Here is a 20,143-nt window from a genome sequence, read left to right as displayed (position 1 = left end):
ACACACACACATATATATTATATATAAATCTATATATGTATATGCCTTAGATGTGTATGAAATGTGCCTTAAATCAGGTATTTCAAACATGCACTGATGCCTGTCATACCAACAGCACATGTGGCAAATTACAGCAGCACAGGAAAATATGTGCCTTCTCTTTGGACTCATCTGTCATGAGTTAAGGAAATACCTGATTTAGCTCAACCACACATTTCTCCTGTCAATCTTTAAAAAGCATAATTAGAGACCTGTTTTTCCATTAGAGATATACTGCAGACAAGCAATAAGCCCTGCATGTTTTTAACCCTTTAACTTTTTGAATACACAAATATATTTATATATTTTGAATAAAATATCTACATAGACTTGACTTTATTACTGGGGTATGATGATTAGGGCACATCTGTATGTTAAAAAAAGATAAAGGGTTAATGTGAATTTTTTAAAAAGCAGGTGTTCACTGTGAATGTGGTACAGTGTTATTGGCTGAGAAGGTGTGTTGATATGATGTGTCAAGTGGACTTTTCTATAATCCTCTCCCAATGCAGCACTTGTGCCCCCACCCCTAACAATCAATCGGTTGAGGTAAAAATCTCAAGGATGCTACACCAGATTACTAGGAACTGTTCACAAAATAGATAGATAGATAGACAGACAGATAGATAAATCTGACCTCAAAATGCACAGAGCAAGATGCACTGAACTCAGTAGAATACACTATAATCTTGCAGGCAGGTGGTTCAGTGCTGTACAAATAAATTGGTTTTGAATCCATACATCTGAAAGGAAATTGTAGATTTACAGCCATAGTATGTTCACAAAATTAATCTCTTTACAAAATGTTCAATATAGTGTAAATTAATGTAATTTTTCCTGTAAATAAATCAGACAGGATATTTTATAAGAACGAAAATAGTTTGATTGCGAATATTATATTCCCATCTTTTGTCAACTTTTTTGAGAATAAAATACCTTCTCAGTCAATATTTTAGTATGGGGGACAAGATGTCCCCCTGGTTCCTCTTCCCAATTTCATTGGTGTGTGTGTTTCCTTTGCACTCTCATCCGCACCTCATTGGTCACATGATCACATGATTGTTTCCCGTTCCTGTCTTTTGTCCAATGGCATGTGTTTAGTCAGATAGAAAAGAAAAGGATGTTTGAGAGTATGTTTTTGCAAAGTATTTTATTTCCTCATTGATTTCAGTTAATTTTGTTTAAAATCCTTACCACCTCTTTTTACAACTCTTGTCTTTTAAAAAAAAAATCATTTTTTTCAGAATTATAGCACATAGTGGTAGAAATATGTTAGACTTAGGAGGCATTTCTGCAAATGTGTTAGATTTAAGAGCCTTTTTTGCGACCACCATGTTTAATACTGTCTCACATGCTGTATGCAACATCTGAGTCCGGATTTCAGCAGAAAATGATATGAATGCTGCACATTGAACACATGTCGCATGATAACTGTAACATTTGTTGTTTTCTTTTTAATTTGACCCATTGTACATACTTTAACTTTATACTTTGTTACTGACCGCTTCGATTTGGAGATGGCATTCCCTTTCTGAAATCTGTGCTCCAGCTCTTAGATTAATGAAACTGTGCATGCTGCAAGTTATGCTGATAAAACTTTCCCATGCCAAATTAATTGTGGGGTAGATTTTAAAAGTTTATGCAGATAAAGACATAATAGTAATGCCTGCCATATTCTCTGTATATTGCATTTAGTGGATGAGCTCTATCTTTGCTCTTCCAAATGTTGCTTGATACCTTTGACAAGCAAAGATACATGTGCACCTTGCTTGTTTCCGGAAAGAAAGATCTGTATTTTAGCTGGAGCACTCACCTTTAACCTTTTCATTTAAAAGCATATATATATTTGATAAGTTTTCTGTGCATGCAAAATGGCAAGACCCCCATCCTGAGCACTAGCACCTGCTGAGACGTTCACAGAACAGGCAGGCCTCCTTTCTGCTTCATTAACGCTTCCCTTCCGCTTCAGAGAACGTAGGGCGCTTAATCACCCCTGCCAAAAAGCTGGAGGACACGATTCGCCTGGCCGAGCTGGTCATCGAGGTGCTGCAGCAGAACGAGGAGCACCATGCGGAGGTGAGTGCAGGGAGCTCTCCCCCCGAGTCACACTGCTCCCTCCTGCCACTGTCCTCTCCACGCACTGGCTGTATCAAAACTTACCAAAGCGCTGTTGTTTTTACTATGAGGAAATTGCCTGTATTTGTATATATACCGTATTTATATATATTATTTTACAATACTTTTGAATATATATGCAATGTATATATTATGGAATTCATTTTAGCACAAACCCCTTTTTTGCCAAGGAATGTACATATAATACTGCAGTCTGAAAGTCTTGTGCTCTTTTATGTAAGCTACAGGAGGGACACTAAATATGTCTAGCTTGGAGAATCACTGTAGAGGGGAACTGACCCCAGGGAATCAGTGTAGAGGGGAACTGATCCCAGGGAATCACTGAAGAGGGGAACTGATCCCAGGGAATCACTGTAGAGGGGAACTGATCCCCGGGAATCACTGTGGAGGGGAACTGATCCCAGAGAATGATTGTAGAGGGGAACTGATCCCAGGGAATCACTGTAGAGGGGAACTGATCCCAGAGAATCAGTATAGAGGGGAACTGATCCCAGAGAATCATTGTAGAGGGGAACTGATTCTAAAGAATCACTGTAGGGGGGAACTGATCTCAGATAATCACAACATTTCTTTAAAACCTAAAAATGGCATGTTCTCAAAGAAATGAAACACAATTACATATTATGGGTAAATGGCATGCCACATCAGCAGGCAAGAGATTCATAAAAAATATGGATTCCTCAGTTTTGTAATATGGAAATATTTATAGTTTATAAAACCCGAGAATGGCATGTGATAGATTAGGGTCGCCCAACCCTGTTCCTGGAGATCTACTGTCCTGTAGGTTTTTACTCCAACCCTAACAAAGCACACCTCATTCCATAGCTAGAGAGCTCATTGAGCGGCTAATTAATTGAATTAGGTGTGCCAAATTAGAGTTGAAATGAAAACATAGCTCTCCAGGAACAAGGTTGAGCAGTCCAGTATTTGATAATAATTAAAGATATTAGTAGTTTTTAAAAATATATATATTGAAACTACAGATAGAATGGAGAGCAATAATTATTTTATATAAACTTTGGGGAAAGGACAATGAATAAGCTCTTACGGTTCAAGGAAATTACCCTGAAAGTGTCTTTATGACAGGACAATACACAAATGAATAAATGCCTATAAATAAATACATTTTAAAAACATAGTAATGGTGGGTAATGGTGTTGATTCAGTGGACACACCATGTAGCAGTATCTCTGTAGTGAGAATGATCTATTTATTTTCACATCACACATATGCATATGCCTGCCAGGATACTGTATTTATCCTTAAACAATGATCTTGTATTTCACAGAACTTAATTTTCACTAGACAGAAAAATAAAGTATAGCTTGAATGGCAACTGCGATATGATGCCTGAAATTATGTTGTTTTTCTTGAGGTGTGGTAAACCACAGGTCAAACTGCAGACATTTTACTAGGACAGCCCACACAAACTGGTGTGATTTAGTTCCTGTGAATATCACAATTAAACATTAGTCATGTAACATAAAATCAATTTGGAATCAATTTGGTTGCATCAAGTTTTTTAAAAGTTTTTCTATCAAAATAAAATCATTGGATTTAATGTCCCTGAGTAACAGACAAGGGTCCTGAGGACTACAGGACACAAGCAAGCGATAGCTTGCAAAGAGAGGACATTTTACTGCTTCTCAGCGCTGAAACACATCATATGGTTTCTGTACTGAGACTGCGGCTGGTAGCTCCCACTTCACTGTGCAAGAGACACTCTTCTGGCAGTCTGTTTGCAAGCAGGAGCAGGCACTGCTGTTCTCAGTTAATCTGTGGCTGGAAACTAATAAGGACGTTGCAAAGATGGGATGGGCCTACAAATACAATTATGATTTCCTATTTAGGAGAAGAAACAAATGACAGCTAACATGTAGATATATAAAAGGAAGGTGATTAGAATGAATTTAACATAGAAAGAGAAACTAAGCACTGCACTGAAAAATATGATCATTGCTGAACAGTGATGTAGCTAGCTAAATACTGAATTGTCAACCAGCTTAACTGGGTAGCATGATGAAAGGTTCAAAGTAACAGTGACTCTTCTTTCTCTTGCCAATTAATTTTAACAGAGCTAACTAAATAAGCTGTGCAGATGGCAGTATTTTGCATGACCATTCTAAAATATTGAGAATATATGCCAATATATGGCATATATGGCAAAAACGTGAACCAAACGAATCCTGTCAATCCTACATGTAAATATTAAAAAATTATTATTTTAAAAATATTCAGTAAATATTGTGCACATCTTAAAATATTTTAACTGTTTAGCCCATGAATGAATGTATGGCATGAGACATGAAGAGCTTGATGCTGATCCAATACAGTCCTATCTTACTGCGCTATCAAAATGCATACGCGGGTTTGTAGACATGCAGATCGAGATTATAGATGCGAAACCGATCTTCGATAAAGGGGATTTACATCATGTTTTTGAATATGCCCAACAGGCTGCAGTCACAAGTACAGGAGATCAAGCGGTACAGTATATACGTTTCTGTCTCTTTCTTTAGTCATGTCACACACTCTTTTCCAATGCATGCGAGCGCGATGCTGCGGTTCGGGCTTTCCTTCGGTGGGCGGGGTGGGGGGTGGGGGGTGGGGGGTGGGCAGCGGTCATGGAGAAAGGTCAAAGGTTATGGTACAGGGGTCTCATCCTTGAAATAGACTGCAAGGACCAAGGCGAGCCAGAACCCCAGACATTCGTACCTCTATGCCATTCTTTGAGCAGTGCACATTTTTATTTGTGGTTTCATCACAAAAAAATAAAAATAGCACAATCCTTGCCAGAGCCAAGCAACATCATTCTGATCTTCATACCACTGTTTCAGGGCCCATTATCTGACATGATGGAAAACTGAGACAGTGGGCATGTGTCTGGTGTGGTATATCCACATGTTAGATGCCATCTGTAGACATTAGATGGCTGCAGTAAGTGAGACTCCACACTGCAATGTCTGTGTAAAAATTGCCCTAAAAAGCAGGCATGATTAAGATGTGGATTTGACTCCTCAGTCTCTTCTGGAACCTGGGCCTTTACCTCTCCAGTGTGTCAGCTGGTAGTGATTTCTACAGGAAGTGTCTTCCTGTGCTGAGGCTGGACAAGCCTATACCAGATTGTTAAAAATCCATGGTAGTTGTATTTGTTCTTTTCACTAAAAAAAGGTGTTGGCATTAAACACCAGAAAAGCCATATAAATAAACCTGCATCTCTTTTTGCAGCAGAAAAAAAATTAATTCAGAATTTGCCCATCTGAATTGTGCTTACTTTATACAGAGCTAACTCTGTTATTGCCATTTGATTTTATCCATTTTGGCATCATTGCCATCTCTCTTGTGCTGGGAAAGATAGTAAAATGTAGTTTTTGGAACAGCAGTTTCCAAAAGAATGCCTGATTCACCCCCTTGAAATCTTCCTGTTTTCTCACTGTTCACTCAATACGGGACGATCCGGGCAGGGGAAAGAGGTACGTGTCTCTAAATGAGACGAGTCACCTTCTGTCATAGTTTGTGCATGTCACCTGCAGACACTGTGACCCTCCCACATGCTCCTCTGGGGTCATGTGACTGTGCTTTAGCAGTGGAGAAACAAACTGCACAAGCACTTGGGTAGTGACCCTCTCGTTTTTTTTACCCCTTATTTTTAACCTCCCCCACCTCCCTGAACTCCCTTATCTTCCCTACAATCTCACCGCTCTGTTTGTACTTACCTGTCCGACTCTGCAAAGTTGTTGCATTTGGGAACTTCAGGGTACGCTGTATGTTTTCTGTAAATATAACGAATGTAGCGCCTGTACTGTCTATTCCGGCCCAGGTAAGTGAGACGAGGTAAGAACTGGCAGAACCGGTAAGGACTGGCAGAACCGGGATGTCCATGCAGGTTTTTTTTTGGAGCTCTCGGTATGAACGGCATGCTTCTTATTGAGGAGATCCAGCATTCTTTTGTTGATACGCGTGCATTTTACCAATATTTTTTCCTGTTAATTCTCCATGGACAAAATGTTTTTTTTAAAATAAAATTTAAAAAGTCATAATATTGAGTGACTGGGACTGCGAGCATTTCGGGATTTAGCAGCAACAGTCGTGACTCGCTTCCTTCTTTGCCGAGCATCACAGCGGCACGCGGAGAGTCCTAACGAACCCTAACGAGGGGAGAGGAGGCCCCCGGCGGCTCTGTGTTCGCCAGACCCGCGTTGCTGCCGCATGCCCACGGTCCCGTCCATGGGGAATGAAAGGGTGCCGGGGTGCATGAACACATGAATCATTCACATCGGAGACGTCCGGGATGTGAATGGCTGAGTGTGGCGGGACACCGCATGCGCGCACACTGCCCCCCCCCCCCCCCCCACCCCCATCGACCTGGCACATTTCAGACGGAATGCCCTGGCTATGCCCATGCCCCCCCTCATGCATAGCTACTGTCCTTCTGTATGCCAGCCTTATGGCACACGCTGCTGGCCTGCAGCAGTTGGTGGACGTGCCATATTATGCATACAGAATTCCAGTTGTTTCTCTCGATTCGTGGGATGTATTATTTAATATGAATGTATCATTGTCAGTTATAACTTTTAATGTTTAAAAAGACTTCATAATCTGTCGATGAAAGAAAATAAATACTTTTCTTTCATGGTAGGCTTTCAGGAAGAGTCTACTGTGCTGTAATGTTTCTTTACAAAATGCAATTGCTTTGAACCATTGCTGCTTAGGGTAAAGACCATTTTTTGAACTTGGAAAAGTCTAGACCAGGCCTGAGTTAAAATATATTTGAAATACTTTAACTATTTAGATGGTCGTAATATCTGCAGGTTTCTGAGAGTTTTCAATAAAACCTGTTACCAACCAAAACATACAATCATGTGAAATATTGTTCTAAATTTTGCTCAAAATAGCAAATACTTTTAAAGCTGGCATTGATCTGCATCAATTTTACTGCAGCCTAAAGGGTTAAAGTATTTAAAGACTCAGCCATTATAATGAACATTATCAGTTCACTTCCCGCCTATTCAGCATCAGACTGTCACATCGTTCTCTTCTGTCTCATCCTTGTCCCTCTTCCTCTGTCGTTCTTTCCTCCATCCTCCCTCCCTCCCTTCTCCTCTCCCTTCTCTCTCCCTTTTGCCTACCGTCCTCCCTCTTATCTCACTCCTTTCTCTCTACTTCAATTCAATTTTCCTCTCCCAATCCGTCCTCTGTTCTTCTCCTCTTCCTCTGCCCCTACCTCTGTCTCTCTTCCACCCACTCTCCTTCCTTCTCCATGAATGGCCAGGCCTTTGCCTGGTGGTCAGACCTCATGGTGGAGCACGCAGAGACCTTCCTGTCCCTGTACGCCGTAGACATGGATGCCGCACTTGAGGTCCAGCCCCCGGACAGCTGGGATAGCTTCCCTCTCTTCCAGCTGCTCAATGACTTCCTCCGGACCGACTGTGAGTTCCTGTAGACCAGCCACTGCCATGTTTTCTAAAACCAGAATAGCCGATGCCATATATACTTCCTGAGTGGTTATGAGCCATTCAGGCTAATGATCTTGCTGAGTAGCAGTTACCTTTCAGTGCTAATCAGAGTTTTTAAATTAAAGGGGTAGAAACACTTAGCAGAGATGCCGTAAGCTGCTTCAGCAATTATAACGTTATTCATTCACTAGTCACACAGTGATAGGCTTGCCTTAATGGTGACCTGATAGTAAAAGTAACCAATGCTATAAGTATCAGATAAATGACAAAAAGGGTAACACTGAACCAGAGAATTCCAGCTGCAGATGTACAGGTTGAAGAAAGCATGAGTAAGCACGGAGAAGTAGGGCAGACCACATGCACACACCAGCCAGCACAGGGCATTTTCAAACTAAAGGTCATTAGCTTTGCCTTTCAGCGGCACTCAGCGTATCTGGCAGGAAATAGCCTTAGCACTAGACAGGCACCAATTTCTGACACCATTCAAGCAGTTAATGAGGTCTAAAGCAGAGATGCCTGCGAGTCGAAGAAGCCCCCTGTCCACCCTCCTGGACAAATAAATCAAAATGTACAACAGCCGCTGAAGTGGCTAATTGGAGCAAAGCAATCACAGGACAAAAAAAAACACATCTCACCTACTGCACACAGCGACCTTGAGCGTGACGGTGGTGTACAGTCACTTAATAAACACGCAAACACGACACCCTCTCTGCTTTTGCAAGCTGACAGATCATTAGCATCCCTTCCGTCATGTCTTAACGTTATCCTCCCACTCATTTTTAATCGTGAGGAGAGTTTTAAAATTGGAGTACTGCGTTTTGTGGGAATTGGGCTGCCGAATGTGACTGGTCTGCAGGTGGTGAAATCACTAAAATAAAGAAAGCGTGGGACTACCGCTTGAAAAAGGCAGAACTGGAGAACGACAGCCCACAGAGTAAAAGTTATAAATGTTCGTTTCTTTTCTATTCTCTCTCGCTGTTTCAGATAACCTGTGTAATGGGAAATTCCACAAACACCTGCAGGACCTCTATGCTCCACTCGTGGTTAGATATGTGGACCTGATGGAGTCATCCATCGCGCAGTCAATACATAGGGGCTTTGAACGGGAGTCATGGGAGCCCGTAAAGTAAGGGGACTTCTTTTGATTCACTTTGCCCTTGGATGGCTGAAGAAAGATGGCTTGGTTTTCAGACTGCAAAATCAAATCTATGCTTTTGAGGTTTATAATAATAATGGATCAATATGAAATATTGAACTTTTTTAGATTGCCAGTTTCTCTTTCATCTTTAAAAGGACAGCTACACTGTTCGGTTTACACAGAATATGCAGTTATATTTATTTTTTTTTAAAAACTGTTTCATTCAATGTAGCCATTTTGAATACCTAAAGCCATTGTTCAATCAGTTATTCATCATTAATGTGTTTGTGTGTGCTCCACGTGTTTACACTAAATGCAGACAAGAAGATGCATATCTTTTATCGATAGTCTTGTCAGGAAAAACACTGTGAGTAACTCAGAGGGTTATGTTTTGTCCGTCCAGCTTTATTCTGTTGTTTCATTATTTGTCTCAACTAAAAAACAAAAAAAAAAAAAAAGGGCAATTCCCCCATTGTGTTCCCCAAGTATTTTTCAGTGTTCATACAGTCTCTTATTCATAGCCATGGGATATGTGCTACAGTGTGGCCCAGTAGTATGGTCTGTGTCTCCTGTGTGAACATGTTTTTCTTGCAAGCACAGTCATTCATTATGAGCCAGTGCGTAACTGTAAGACCCATCCTTTTGTTTTATGGGCTAACCCTCATATCGTGCTTTCATTGTCTCCAGATACTGTAAGTGCTCAGTGCATGCTACGTGTTTTCGTTTGCTTTATTTTGGCAATTCAGAATGTGACAAACTTCTGTCTTTACCCGTTTTTATGTGCGACTTTTAAATAAGTCAAACTTTTAATCTCTCTCATGCTCCACCTTTCTTAAGAAAAGGACACATGCTCCTTTTTAACTGCTGCTGCTGATTGATGTGCTTTCTCTGCAGTCAACTTTTTTGCAGTTTGGAAGTTTTCTTTCACTTATTTTTACCTTAATTAGCTGAGTGTTACATTTTGCTTCTGTCATTTCTGCATTATCACTGTTATAGTGTTTTCTTTCTGTCTGTTTCTTTTCTACAGGAGTTTAACAAGTAATCTGCCAAATGTGAATCTTCCAAATGTCAACCTACAAATTCCAAAAGTACCAAATCTACCAGTACCAGTTAACCTCCCACAAATGCCTAGCTTTTCCACTCCATCATGGATGGCCGCTATTTATGACTCTGAGTGTGTATTGAGTTCGCATTAGATCTAACTTGTTAATGAGTGACCTTGGCATGAAAATGTCTTCTGTTGTCTTTTAAGTCTCAAAAATATTGTCCTTGGTTTAATCAAGACTCAATCGAAAAAGAAAAAAAAACATAATAATAATATATATAATAAAATAATAATAATAAGGAAGGACCAGCAATTTGTAAAGAGACCAATTTCCTAATCCAGGTACAGAATGCTATTGGCCCCTCGTAATGATATAAGATCTGGCAATGACAGCCATGTTGACCGAACATCACCATTCTCATCCTGGATTCGCAACAGAGTTGTTCATATGGCTGTTGTTTCTACATTAACACAGTATATTTTTGTCTCTCAAATGATGCCAGTGCTTTTTATTTTAAAACATTTCTGCTATTTGATACAGTTCTGTTTTTTAAATATCACCATCCAGTTCCCCGATATGAATACATGTATCAGACATATCAGACATTTTTGGAAGGTAAGTGCAATTATTTTTAGACTGAGTTCCAGCATGTAATTAAGTTTTCCCACCACACTTCTTTATTTCTCTTTCAAAAGGAAAATGAAATAACTTCAGCACAATAGACCAAAAATAAACAAATAAATAAATTAAGAAGTGGAGGCTCATGCTGGGTGAGATTCTGTAGTTTTACGTTGGTGATTACACATGCCAAGATCACATGCCATTTTAGAAGGGCACTGAAATGCATTTTCAAAATGCATTTTAGAAAATCTGGCAGCCAAAGGACTCACAGCTAACCCCTTCTTTCAAAACAAAACAGCTTACTGTAAAACTAAAAAAATAAACCTAGCAGCATGGAATTCCTAATAATTAAATATGTATCCAGCCAAGAGCTGAAATCTTGAGTCGAGAGCTGGCAGAAACATTATGAGGCTGGGCCACAAATGCAATGTTCCTCACCTTGAAGTCATTCTCATGCCAAGTTCACAGCACTGGAAGATTAGCTGGATTAGACAGTGTTTTAAAATGGAGAACCTTATGGCTTTTCATTTTCTCCTCCTTGCATGTTGTTGACCCATAGGGTGGAAAGATACAAATCCAGAACTTCTTTCAAAAACATATTAAAAAAAGAAAAGTTCAATATGGTTTACAACTCCATCATCCATTCCATCCTTACTTACAATGCAAGTACTGTGTGTCTTCTGCTTTGCCCTATATAGCGTTTGTACACATATTATTATTTTGAATACATTTCCTGTCAAGTCCACTGCCTGTGTGGGCCTTCATCAAGCACCACAAATAAATAAATAAAATAAGGAAAAGCAGGCAAATTTCATTTTTGAAATATTTATGAAAGGTTTACGAAACAATCGGAAAACATGAACAATGTTGAATAGACGGGAGGTGACTTTGTATCTTTCCAACATCTTCTGGCGTCCTCCGGTGTCCCTGCATAGAGCAGACGTAAGCCTTGAGTGCTCCCTGTACTGTAGCCGTCTCTCTGAGCGGTGGTGAGGGTAGGACAGTCCTCGCCTGGGTTCGGCACCAGCATGCCAATGGCCGGGGCCCCTCCTGGTATTAGCTACCTGTGCATTATTACCTTGTGCTCTGAAGCGGCCAGTCCTTCAGTGCAGCTGGCATCCAAAGTAGCAGAAGTGTCCGCTGTTACTTCTGAGGATGGCAGTACCCCTCTGACGGTGCATGGTGTGTTAACGTCTGCAGTACTTGATTACTCAGCTGGAATGAGTGGTGTGAGAGCCTTTTTTATTTTTTGTTCATTTTATTTTTTTATTTTTTTAGGCCTTTTTTTTCTTTATATTCCAACAGTGTCGGGCGCAAATCCGCCCCGGCGAACAGGATACGTCTCTCTGTCCTTCAAATGTTCAGCTCTCCTCCTTGTCTAAGAAACGATGAAGGAGACGTCTCTTTGGCCGACGAAGGCTTGTAGTGTCTAAAGATGGCTGCCCTGCTCTGGCCTGTCTATGACATTGAGCCTGTGCAGGAAGAGCAGGCGTCGGGAGACGTTCCACAATCAGAAATGGTCTCACTCACCGCTTCATACTCAGCCCCACCTATAGACTGTTTCCCAGCGAGTGCTGTGATATACAACTGAACTGCAGTGTGCATGACCCTCAACCCTCCTTCCCAGTTCCAATAACTATGCAGCTCTATGCATAGTTATTGATTTGTTAAGGACAATCTTGCGTCCAGTTATTTTTACCATTGATTGATTGACATCTGTTGACATTGATTATAATAACCAATCACACCACTTTGGTTGTGGTGAGCTTGTATAGGTCAGTCATACTTATGGGGGGAAACATGAAAATAAGCAATCAGTAAATGGTAAAAATAAAGAAAAACAAATAAACCCTAAGGTCTGAATTTGAAAGAGGTACAGCATTCACCTCCGTGCTGACCCCCTCTCCTACCTCACGTACAGTAGGACTTTTTTTGGATAAGCGCTTTGCAGACGCAGTGCAGATGAACTGATATTTATGAGCTCTGGGTCATAGAATGTCTCAGCCTGCTTATCAGCCAGTTCACATGCTATAAATATGAGTGAATCTGCAGTGTCTGCACAGCATTGGTCCAAGTGAAAAAAACAAACAAGCCCATAGTCTCTCCATGTGGGCATATAGGTGTAGTAGCCACTGGGGGGCGCTGTACCCTGACCTCTACATGTCTTCTGCTGTCCAGTAATGGCTCTGGGACCTCAGAGGACCTCTTCTGGAAGTTGGACGCCCTGCAGACCTTCATCCGGGATCTGCATTGGCCCGAAGAGGAGTTCGCCAAGCACCTGGAGAGTCGTCTGAAACTCATGTCCAGTGACATGATCGAGTCTTGTGTCAAACGGTGAGAAAGCAGGAGTATCGATGCCGTTCAGGCAGGGGGCACGCACCGTACGTCCATCACAGCCACTGGCTGGGAAAGAATACAGCAAATATTTCACGGTAGCTGGGCTGTGAATTGATTTGTGAAGTCTACTGCGTATTTATTTGAATACATTGCCTGTTACTTATTATTTATTTATTTATTGTTGTATTTGTTGTTGTTACTGTTCTTGTTGTCTTAGTGCATAATATGCACCACAAATAAAATAAGTAGTAATCACATTATAAATATATTTATTTTATTTTTTACACGTGCTATTTACACTTCGCGAAAAGGCTGGAATAAACTTTATTTATTATCGTTAGCCCAGGCACCACAGACGATATCCGTCCAGCAGAAACGCTGATGAACAGACAGGCGTGCCACACGGAGCCATTTTCACCTCTCCTTCCCCCTCTCTCTGCCTCCCTTGTTTACAGAACCAGGGTTGCTTTCGAGTCGAAGCTTCAGAAAAGCAGTCGGACAACAGATTTCCGCGTCCCGCAGTCAATATGCACCATGTTCAACGTGATGGTGGACGCCAAGGCCCAGACTGCCAAGCTGTGTGCCATGGAGCTCGGCCAAGAGGTAGCGCAGTCAGCCGCCTTTTCTCAGCTCCACGCCTCATCGCGTAGCTTCTCTCCAGTGCTGCCTGTCTCCACTGCCACTGGAAAAACGTGTGAATAATTGTTTTCTCATACAACATGGTACATGTGAAAGGTCAGCTTCATCCAGGATTGCTCTCGTACCAATTCTGAATTGGTAAAATCCTGGGCGACTTCTCGGCTATTTTCGTCATTTTTGCCAGCATTGTTTTCTTTTTTTTTTAATAGGAATCATTATTTACGGATTCATGTTTCATTAATAGTGTGATGTTTTTTTTTCTGTTTGTATATGTACATGTGGGTTATATTTGCACGTGTACATTAATAGTGTGCAAATGCAGTCGTTTGTCAGATGTTGCTTTTTTCACAAGTGCTACGTTGCTTGCATTTAATTTTGCTTGGAAAATGCTTTGTTTGTCACATTTTTGCCGAGCTTAAGAATTTTCACCATTACCATGTCTCCTCTATCTTTTCTTTTTTCAATCTTGTGAAAGTTTGTTAAAAAATGGGTAAGTGTTGCTAACAATTCAATTGAAATCTCACCCCCATATCCCAAATGTATAATTAGCATCTGTAGCAGTTTTCCCTGTTCTTCCAACACTTCCCTTGTTTTGATTTCATTAACATATATAATAGAAGATACTGAATATATACCAGGTGAGCGTGAGAGATGTCATATCTGTGGTGTCTAGAGACAAGAGGTAGATATAAAAAAGAATTAATTGCTCTGAATTCCTCTACAAGGTAAGAGAGAAAAAAATAATCTAATCATTTCACAAAGTGAAGTCACAGTGCACCGCACAGTCTTGAAAATATATTTCCTCTGTTTGGCTGATAAATGTGTGCTTTTTTTCATTGTAGAGACAGTACCATTCCCAAATTGATAGCCTCATTGAAGAAACCGTCAAAGAGATGATCACTCTCCTGGTGGCAAAGGTAAATGTCCATGTTTGTTCCAAGGTCAAAGGTTGAATCCATGGTCTCCACAGTCCTAGCAAAGACAGCTGTGACCAAACTAGCCCAGAGAGGTTGATTGTATTTGGTGGTGGAAATTAAAATTTCATTACGAATTAGGTTGTCTGCAGGATGTCCGCTAACCGAGCTGCTTGTTTTACTCACCCCTACAGTTTGTGGTCATTCTAGAGAGTGTCCTAGCCAAGCTGTCCCGATACGACGAGGGAACTCTCTTTTCCTCCTTCCTCTCTTTCACAGTAAGGGTGAACCACGCTCCTCAAACCTCTGCAACTCTACATAAATCAGCACAGCTGCCATGACATTCCGTCAGTTAGAACCAGTACACCTTAGGTCACAATACTGCTCAATGACCCCGGGGTGCCTACAGGTGAATAGTTATACGCACTCCATTGTGTTTAGGATTCGCAAATCCTAAATATATGCCCAGGTAAAATATGATCCAGTTTATTAATTTATTGCGTTTTTTTGCTGTGCTTAGCATGAAACACTTGCATGAAGCATATCAACAGGGTGCTATATTGTTTTTTTCATAATGCAGCCATTGCTTTAATGGGTGGCACTGTTTAGAGGGTGTTACTGCAGTAACCAAGCTTAAGTCTTACCCTTTTCTCCTAATTTCTTTCATCAAAGGTGAAAGCAGCCTCAAAGTATGTGGATGTTCCTGTAAGTGAGAATACAGTTAATATCATTGTGTTTTGTGTTTCCCGTGTGTCTGTGTGTGTGGTATCTCTCTCACAGTCTACTGTGCACCATAGAATTCAGAGGCATGTCTGTTTGGATCTGACGGCGGCTACACTCGCCGCCTCAGAATTTGCAGACGAGCGCGGTCTCCCTCGTTATTTTTTTTTAATCGATCGAGCCGAACATCCACAGAGCATTCCAGAGACGTGTGCTCTGATGAATAACAGGTGGCACTTGTCTATTTGTTTTCATCAGTCCACAAATAATTGGCCAGAATTTGCATGCGAAAATTACAGATGGCCCTTTTTTCACAAATGTCCATTCATATGGTTATGTTAAAAACGCCCAAACGTGTGGCTGTCCCCCAGCTCGCGCGGGGAAATTCTCTGCGGTAGTTTTAAAGCCACGTATGGTAAGGCTGGCTCCTCATTATTTATTTATTTATTTATTTTGCCTTCAAAATGACTTCAAAGGGTATCACTTAACTGCTAACACATCTCTGCTGAATGCATTGGTTTTAAATTAATGCCTTGTCAATGAATCTGTGATGTGCATCTTATGTCCTGAAGGTCAAATACCCTGCCTTTCTGCAATAATTGTTTGCTTAATGCACAAAATAAAATACCATTTGCAAAAACCTGCTCATTTGCACCCCTTGAAACTGTTCAGATGTGTTAACTAAGTTCAATTTGCAGTGACTGACAATTACGAATCCTGACCTGATCTGTTGGTCTAGGATGCGTTTAATTTACTGAGAGAATAGGAAATCAAATGGCTTATTTGCAAACGCATTGTCTTTAGTGAATATTTCAGACGTTTAAATGGCAGCACATTTAACAACCTGCTCTCTGGTTCGCTAATGAGTTTCTGACAGTGTTGTTCGCTCTCTCCATAACAGAGTGGTATAAATGAAAAATGTCAAAACAGATAGATTTTTTTTTTCCCATGTCAACATACATGAGAAAAGCAATGAAGGTCTGGAAATGCTGAAAATTAAACACCTTTCAAGGTTTAAATTGCAAAATAAAAATGTACAGGATTAAATTTCACTCAATATTATTTTCATAGAGGAAAACCAGCAATTTGTTTTCATAAAAAAATTAATTCATTAAAACAAAACACTTTTTTTCCATAGCTGTTATGTGGACAGGTTTTTTTAAATTTTTTTTAATCTTTGAAGCTCATATTTGTCGAAATCTGATCATACTTCAAACAGTAAAGTTTTAGGGGTTTTTGCCCTCTACAATAAAGTGAAAGAGACAGAGGTGTCAGAACAGCTTTATAGTTTCGTTAGTCTTGATTTATCGGAACGCAGTGCGATGGGGTATCCGTGTTCAGCAGCACTGCAACGCCGCGGCTAATCTCTATGTGCTCAGCGGTCACACTGCCCTCCGCACCCTCGGTATTTTAACCCTCTGTGTGTGCGGTTTGTATCTTGCAGAAGCCGGGGATGGACGTGGCCGACGGATACGTGACCTTTGTGCGGCACTCTCAGGACATTCTGCGGGATAAGGTCAATGAGGAGATGTATATAGAAAGGTTATTTGATGTAAGTAAAATGTCTTCTCCTCCTGAGTAGGGAGGAGGCCTTCCAAAATGTGACAAAACAAATGAGCAGAGAGGGATAAGTCACATTTTGAGACCAGCCACTTCACTTTTACTGCTTCTGCTGCAGAAGTTTATCTCTCTCACTCTCCCTTTCTCTCTCTCTATCTCTCCTTTTGCTTCTCTCTGAACTCCTTGCTGCAGTATACTGTACTCAGCTCTGGTCTGTGTGTACCACAGTATTTCAGAACTTTGTTTCAATGTTTTTGTTCATAAGCAACATGTTCAGGATTCGTAATAAGGATTATCTTAAGCAGTGTTCTCTCACCAGGTCAGTAAACATGACTTAATCAATGTACATAAACCACAGTAGCTAAAATCCACAATTTAAAGTGACAAAGAAATTACTCATCATGATTTTACAAGCTTACCTTACCAGCCGAAAGAGATCTCATTACCAGAATCAAAAGTGTATTAAAACTTATTTGTAATTTGTATTTGAACAATGCTCAGAAAATACTTTTATTTTTGACAAATTTAATTAAGTTTTCTCCAGTAAAGTGCTTGTAAACCAAATGGACACTTTTAGAACAACATGTAGAAAAGTGAAAAGTAAGAATATTATAAAGAGGCTGTCAAATGTCAATTATATATATATATATATAATTTTTTTAATTTAATTTAATTTTTTAGAACATTTCAGTGTTGTGTCTGTAGATGGGGCTTGTTTTAACTGATTATATTCACATGGACAATTCAAGCCTCTACAAAGAACATATCATTGTATTTATTGACTTGATATATTGACTATATATTTATATATTAGTTTCATTGTCATGGGAAACTGTCCCATTTTGAAACTGATGGCAGGTTTCTTAAAGTAAATCTGCTAAGGAAATGTAAATAGAGTGGAGCACATTGAGCCCTGGGGGCTTACAGTGATGAGGGTTTAAGACAGATAAAGAGAGAGAGAGAGCACTGTCTTAAGTAACAGCCAGGAACATCAGCTGGATTATAATCCTTTGTGATGCGTGTCAACTAATTTGTCCTCCATTCTGTTGGGTACAGCTTTGTCTGTTTGCTTGCGTCTTTGGGGCCAACTTTGGCTGGTCCCTTTCTCCTCAGTTTAAGCCTATATTTCACGTTTTGTTCTCGTACTGCTTTTGACCCAGTGCTGTTTGCGATGTGTTTCTCGCTGTTCAGAGGGCATTTCTATATAGCAATAGGAACTGTTTCTCTTGTTAATGGTGTTTGACTACTCTGCACTCACATTTGTCCTCCCTCTCACAGTGGTGTCTCTTGTTAAAGAGTCTTGCTATGGGATTATTACTCGTCTCCCTTTGTTTTTCTTTTCATTCAATCTTTTTATTTTCTCCTTCCAAACCAAGGTGTGTGGCTTCTTCTCTGGTCCTTTGCACATTTGCTCCCATTCGCACAAATGACTGCAAAAAAAAGCTATCCTTGGTTTTGCTTGTGTGTGTTCCCCCTTTCCTCTTTTCTCTCACACTTTCTTTCACTCTCTCATTCCAACCCACCTGTTTTTTCTTTTTTCTTACTTTCAATTCCCCACTGCTCTCACCTCCTTCCACCTGAGCAGATTAAAATGGAACTTATCTCTCATGTCCAGCTGTTTTTTCACATTATGTCAAGTGGCATGATTTAGAGTCAAATAATCTTCCTGTGTACATCTACTAGCATGGCCCAGCTCCTCAGAGATTTGCCTCATACATGCATACAGCTCTCCAGCATCCCCCACCCCTCATACCGCATGCACTGCGCCCCCCCCCAACCTCAGACGTGTGAAGTGGACAGGCACCCGATCACCCTGCCAAAAAACCAAAAACGCGATTCTGCCGGAGGTGGAACAATGCTTCCCCCATAATCCCGGTCCGGTCTAGAAAACCCACTTCCAGTCTTGCCTAATCACTCCACATGAACAGATCTGATATGCACATTCTTTTGATTTCACGTTGGTTTCTTCCTTAATATAATTTGACCGATGGCAACATTCTCCTCACTAATCATAATGCGTGCTGTTATCTTTAAAACTGGAGTCTCCTGGCAACCAAAAAATACATATCGAGCCAATCAGAGCTCTGGGATTCTGAAAATATACATTTTCCTTTTACACTACATAATGAAAATTCACATTTGGTTAATGAAAAGGTTTAAGATAACAGCACATCTATTCCTCGCTTGCTTAATCCATTGAATCACTTCCTCATTTCAAATTTGAGTCACTGATTTGTTCCTAAATTTGAAAAAAAAGAAAAAAAAATTTAAACTTATAACCATTTCGATACACCTTCAAAATGTGCCTTTGTTGAGGGAGGGATATGATCCTGTGGATTTTAATATGTCTCAATATCTTCTCTTCCTGCTTTTGCGCGGAGTTTAGTGTACTGATGTAGAGGGGACAAAATAGGTGGTACTGCAGGACCAAAGAACAAGCCCTCATCTTTGCTTTAATATCTATCCTCACAATAGATGTTATTGCTCCGGGAAGATTATCGCCTTTTATCATATTTCTAGTCTTTTAATCCTCTGCCATGATGAAATTCAGCAATTTGGCACAAATGCATATCAATTTACGACATGTTGTAATATCATAACAAACCATACGGGCAATGCGAAGGCTGAGGTAATTGGAGGGACCGATGTGATGTTAAAAAAACATTGGTATTAAAATAATAGTATTTAAATGACTCCTCTCTTATAGAGGTCAAATGAAAGATTTCTCATCTCAAGATCATAGACAGCATATCAGCCGCAGTAAGAAGATTACATTTCTACGGTTCACTAATTTTAAATATGTCTGAGCACTATATGTGTAACTGTGCTAAAATAAATTAGACTGCCAATATGGACCTCGGTATGAAAAACTTGGCATTATACATGCTGATTAATTTTAATGAGACATATTAAATAATAATAATCCCTTTCTATGTCATAAACTAAAGTGGGTGTTTTGCAAACTGCATCCATTTAAGGATTAAACTTATTTTCAGTGCATTTGAATAAATAAACATAAATGGCCTAGTACGAATAGATAAGTAGCCAGACTAAGGAAATAATACCGTGCACATTATTTTGGTTTACTGCAGTGACAAAGGGGGAAAAAAAGATTATACCACTACTTTAAGTGACAGTAAGGATCTTATTCCTCACTCTTGAATTAACGGAATTTTTACTCTTGATGTGTGATATTTTATAGGTATTTATTTCACAGCACAGTGGAAACTCATTGGTGATACAATAAGTCTGCTCTAGTTGTTCTGCCTGTGGGCCCCACAGCACACCTTCAACTTAACTTTTTCTATTTTTAATTTTTTTAAGCTCATAACACTTTCGGGGCAGGGGGCGGGGGGAGGAGGGGTCGCGTTACTGCGATTATTAGCGCCACAAGACTGCTCCCAAAGTGCAGATGGCTTTTGTTATGTAGGTTTTACGGACAACCAATTTGAACTGCGCTGGCTAGCCTTAAGAACACAAAACTGTACTGTCGGAGATGGGACTAAGTTTGTTAAGTTCAGGGCAGGCAAGGGGGGG

General features: G+C 40.2%; 1 protein-coding gene across 18 annotated transcripts in view; it reads left to right on the top strand.

Annotated features, from left to right (window-relative positions):
* cadpsa (Ca2+-dependent activator protein for secretion a) overlaps positions 1-20,143 on the top strand; it is a 100,034-nt gene that overhangs the window by 69,087 nt on the left and 10,804 nt on the right. For 5 of the 18 annotated variants that reach the window (XM_035387571.1, XM_035387562.1, XM_035387568.1 and 2 more), the window contains 12 exons: positions 2,009-2,115; positions 4,632-4,661; positions 5,640-5,648; positions 7,448-7,604; positions 8,616-8,757; positions 9,797-9,943; positions 12,615-12,770; positions 13,229-13,376; positions 14,255-14,329; positions 14,521-14,604; positions 14,999-15,031; positions 16,491-16,598. In XM_035387571.1, the coding sequence (XP_035243462.1) occupies positions 2,009-2,115; positions 4,632-4,661; positions 5,640-5,648; positions 7,448-7,604; positions 8,616-8,757; positions 9,797-9,943; positions 12,615-12,770; positions 13,229-13,376; positions 14,255-14,329; positions 14,521-14,604; positions 14,999-15,031; positions 16,491-16,598 (1,196 nt within the window). The remainder of the gene's footprint in view (positions 1-2,008; positions 2,116-4,631; positions 4,662-5,639; positions 5,649-7,447; positions 7,605-8,615; positions 8,758-9,796; positions 9,944-12,614; positions 12,771-13,228; positions 13,377-14,254; positions 14,330-14,520; positions 14,605-14,998; positions 15,032-16,490; positions 16,599-20,143) is intronic. The other 13 variants (XM_035387573.1, XM_035387572.1, XM_035387570.1 and 10 more) reach the window with 5 other exon arrangements.

This window comes from Anguilla anguilla, chromosome 13, assembly GCF_013347855.1.
Source record: "Anguilla anguilla isolate fAngAng1 chromosome 13, fAngAng1.pri, whole genome shotgun sequence".
Lineage (NCBI taxonomy): Eukaryota > Metazoa > Chordata > Actinopteri > Anguilliformes > Anguillidae > Anguilla > Anguilla anguilla.
This window is presented reverse-complemented; position numbering and strand designations above follow the sequence as displayed.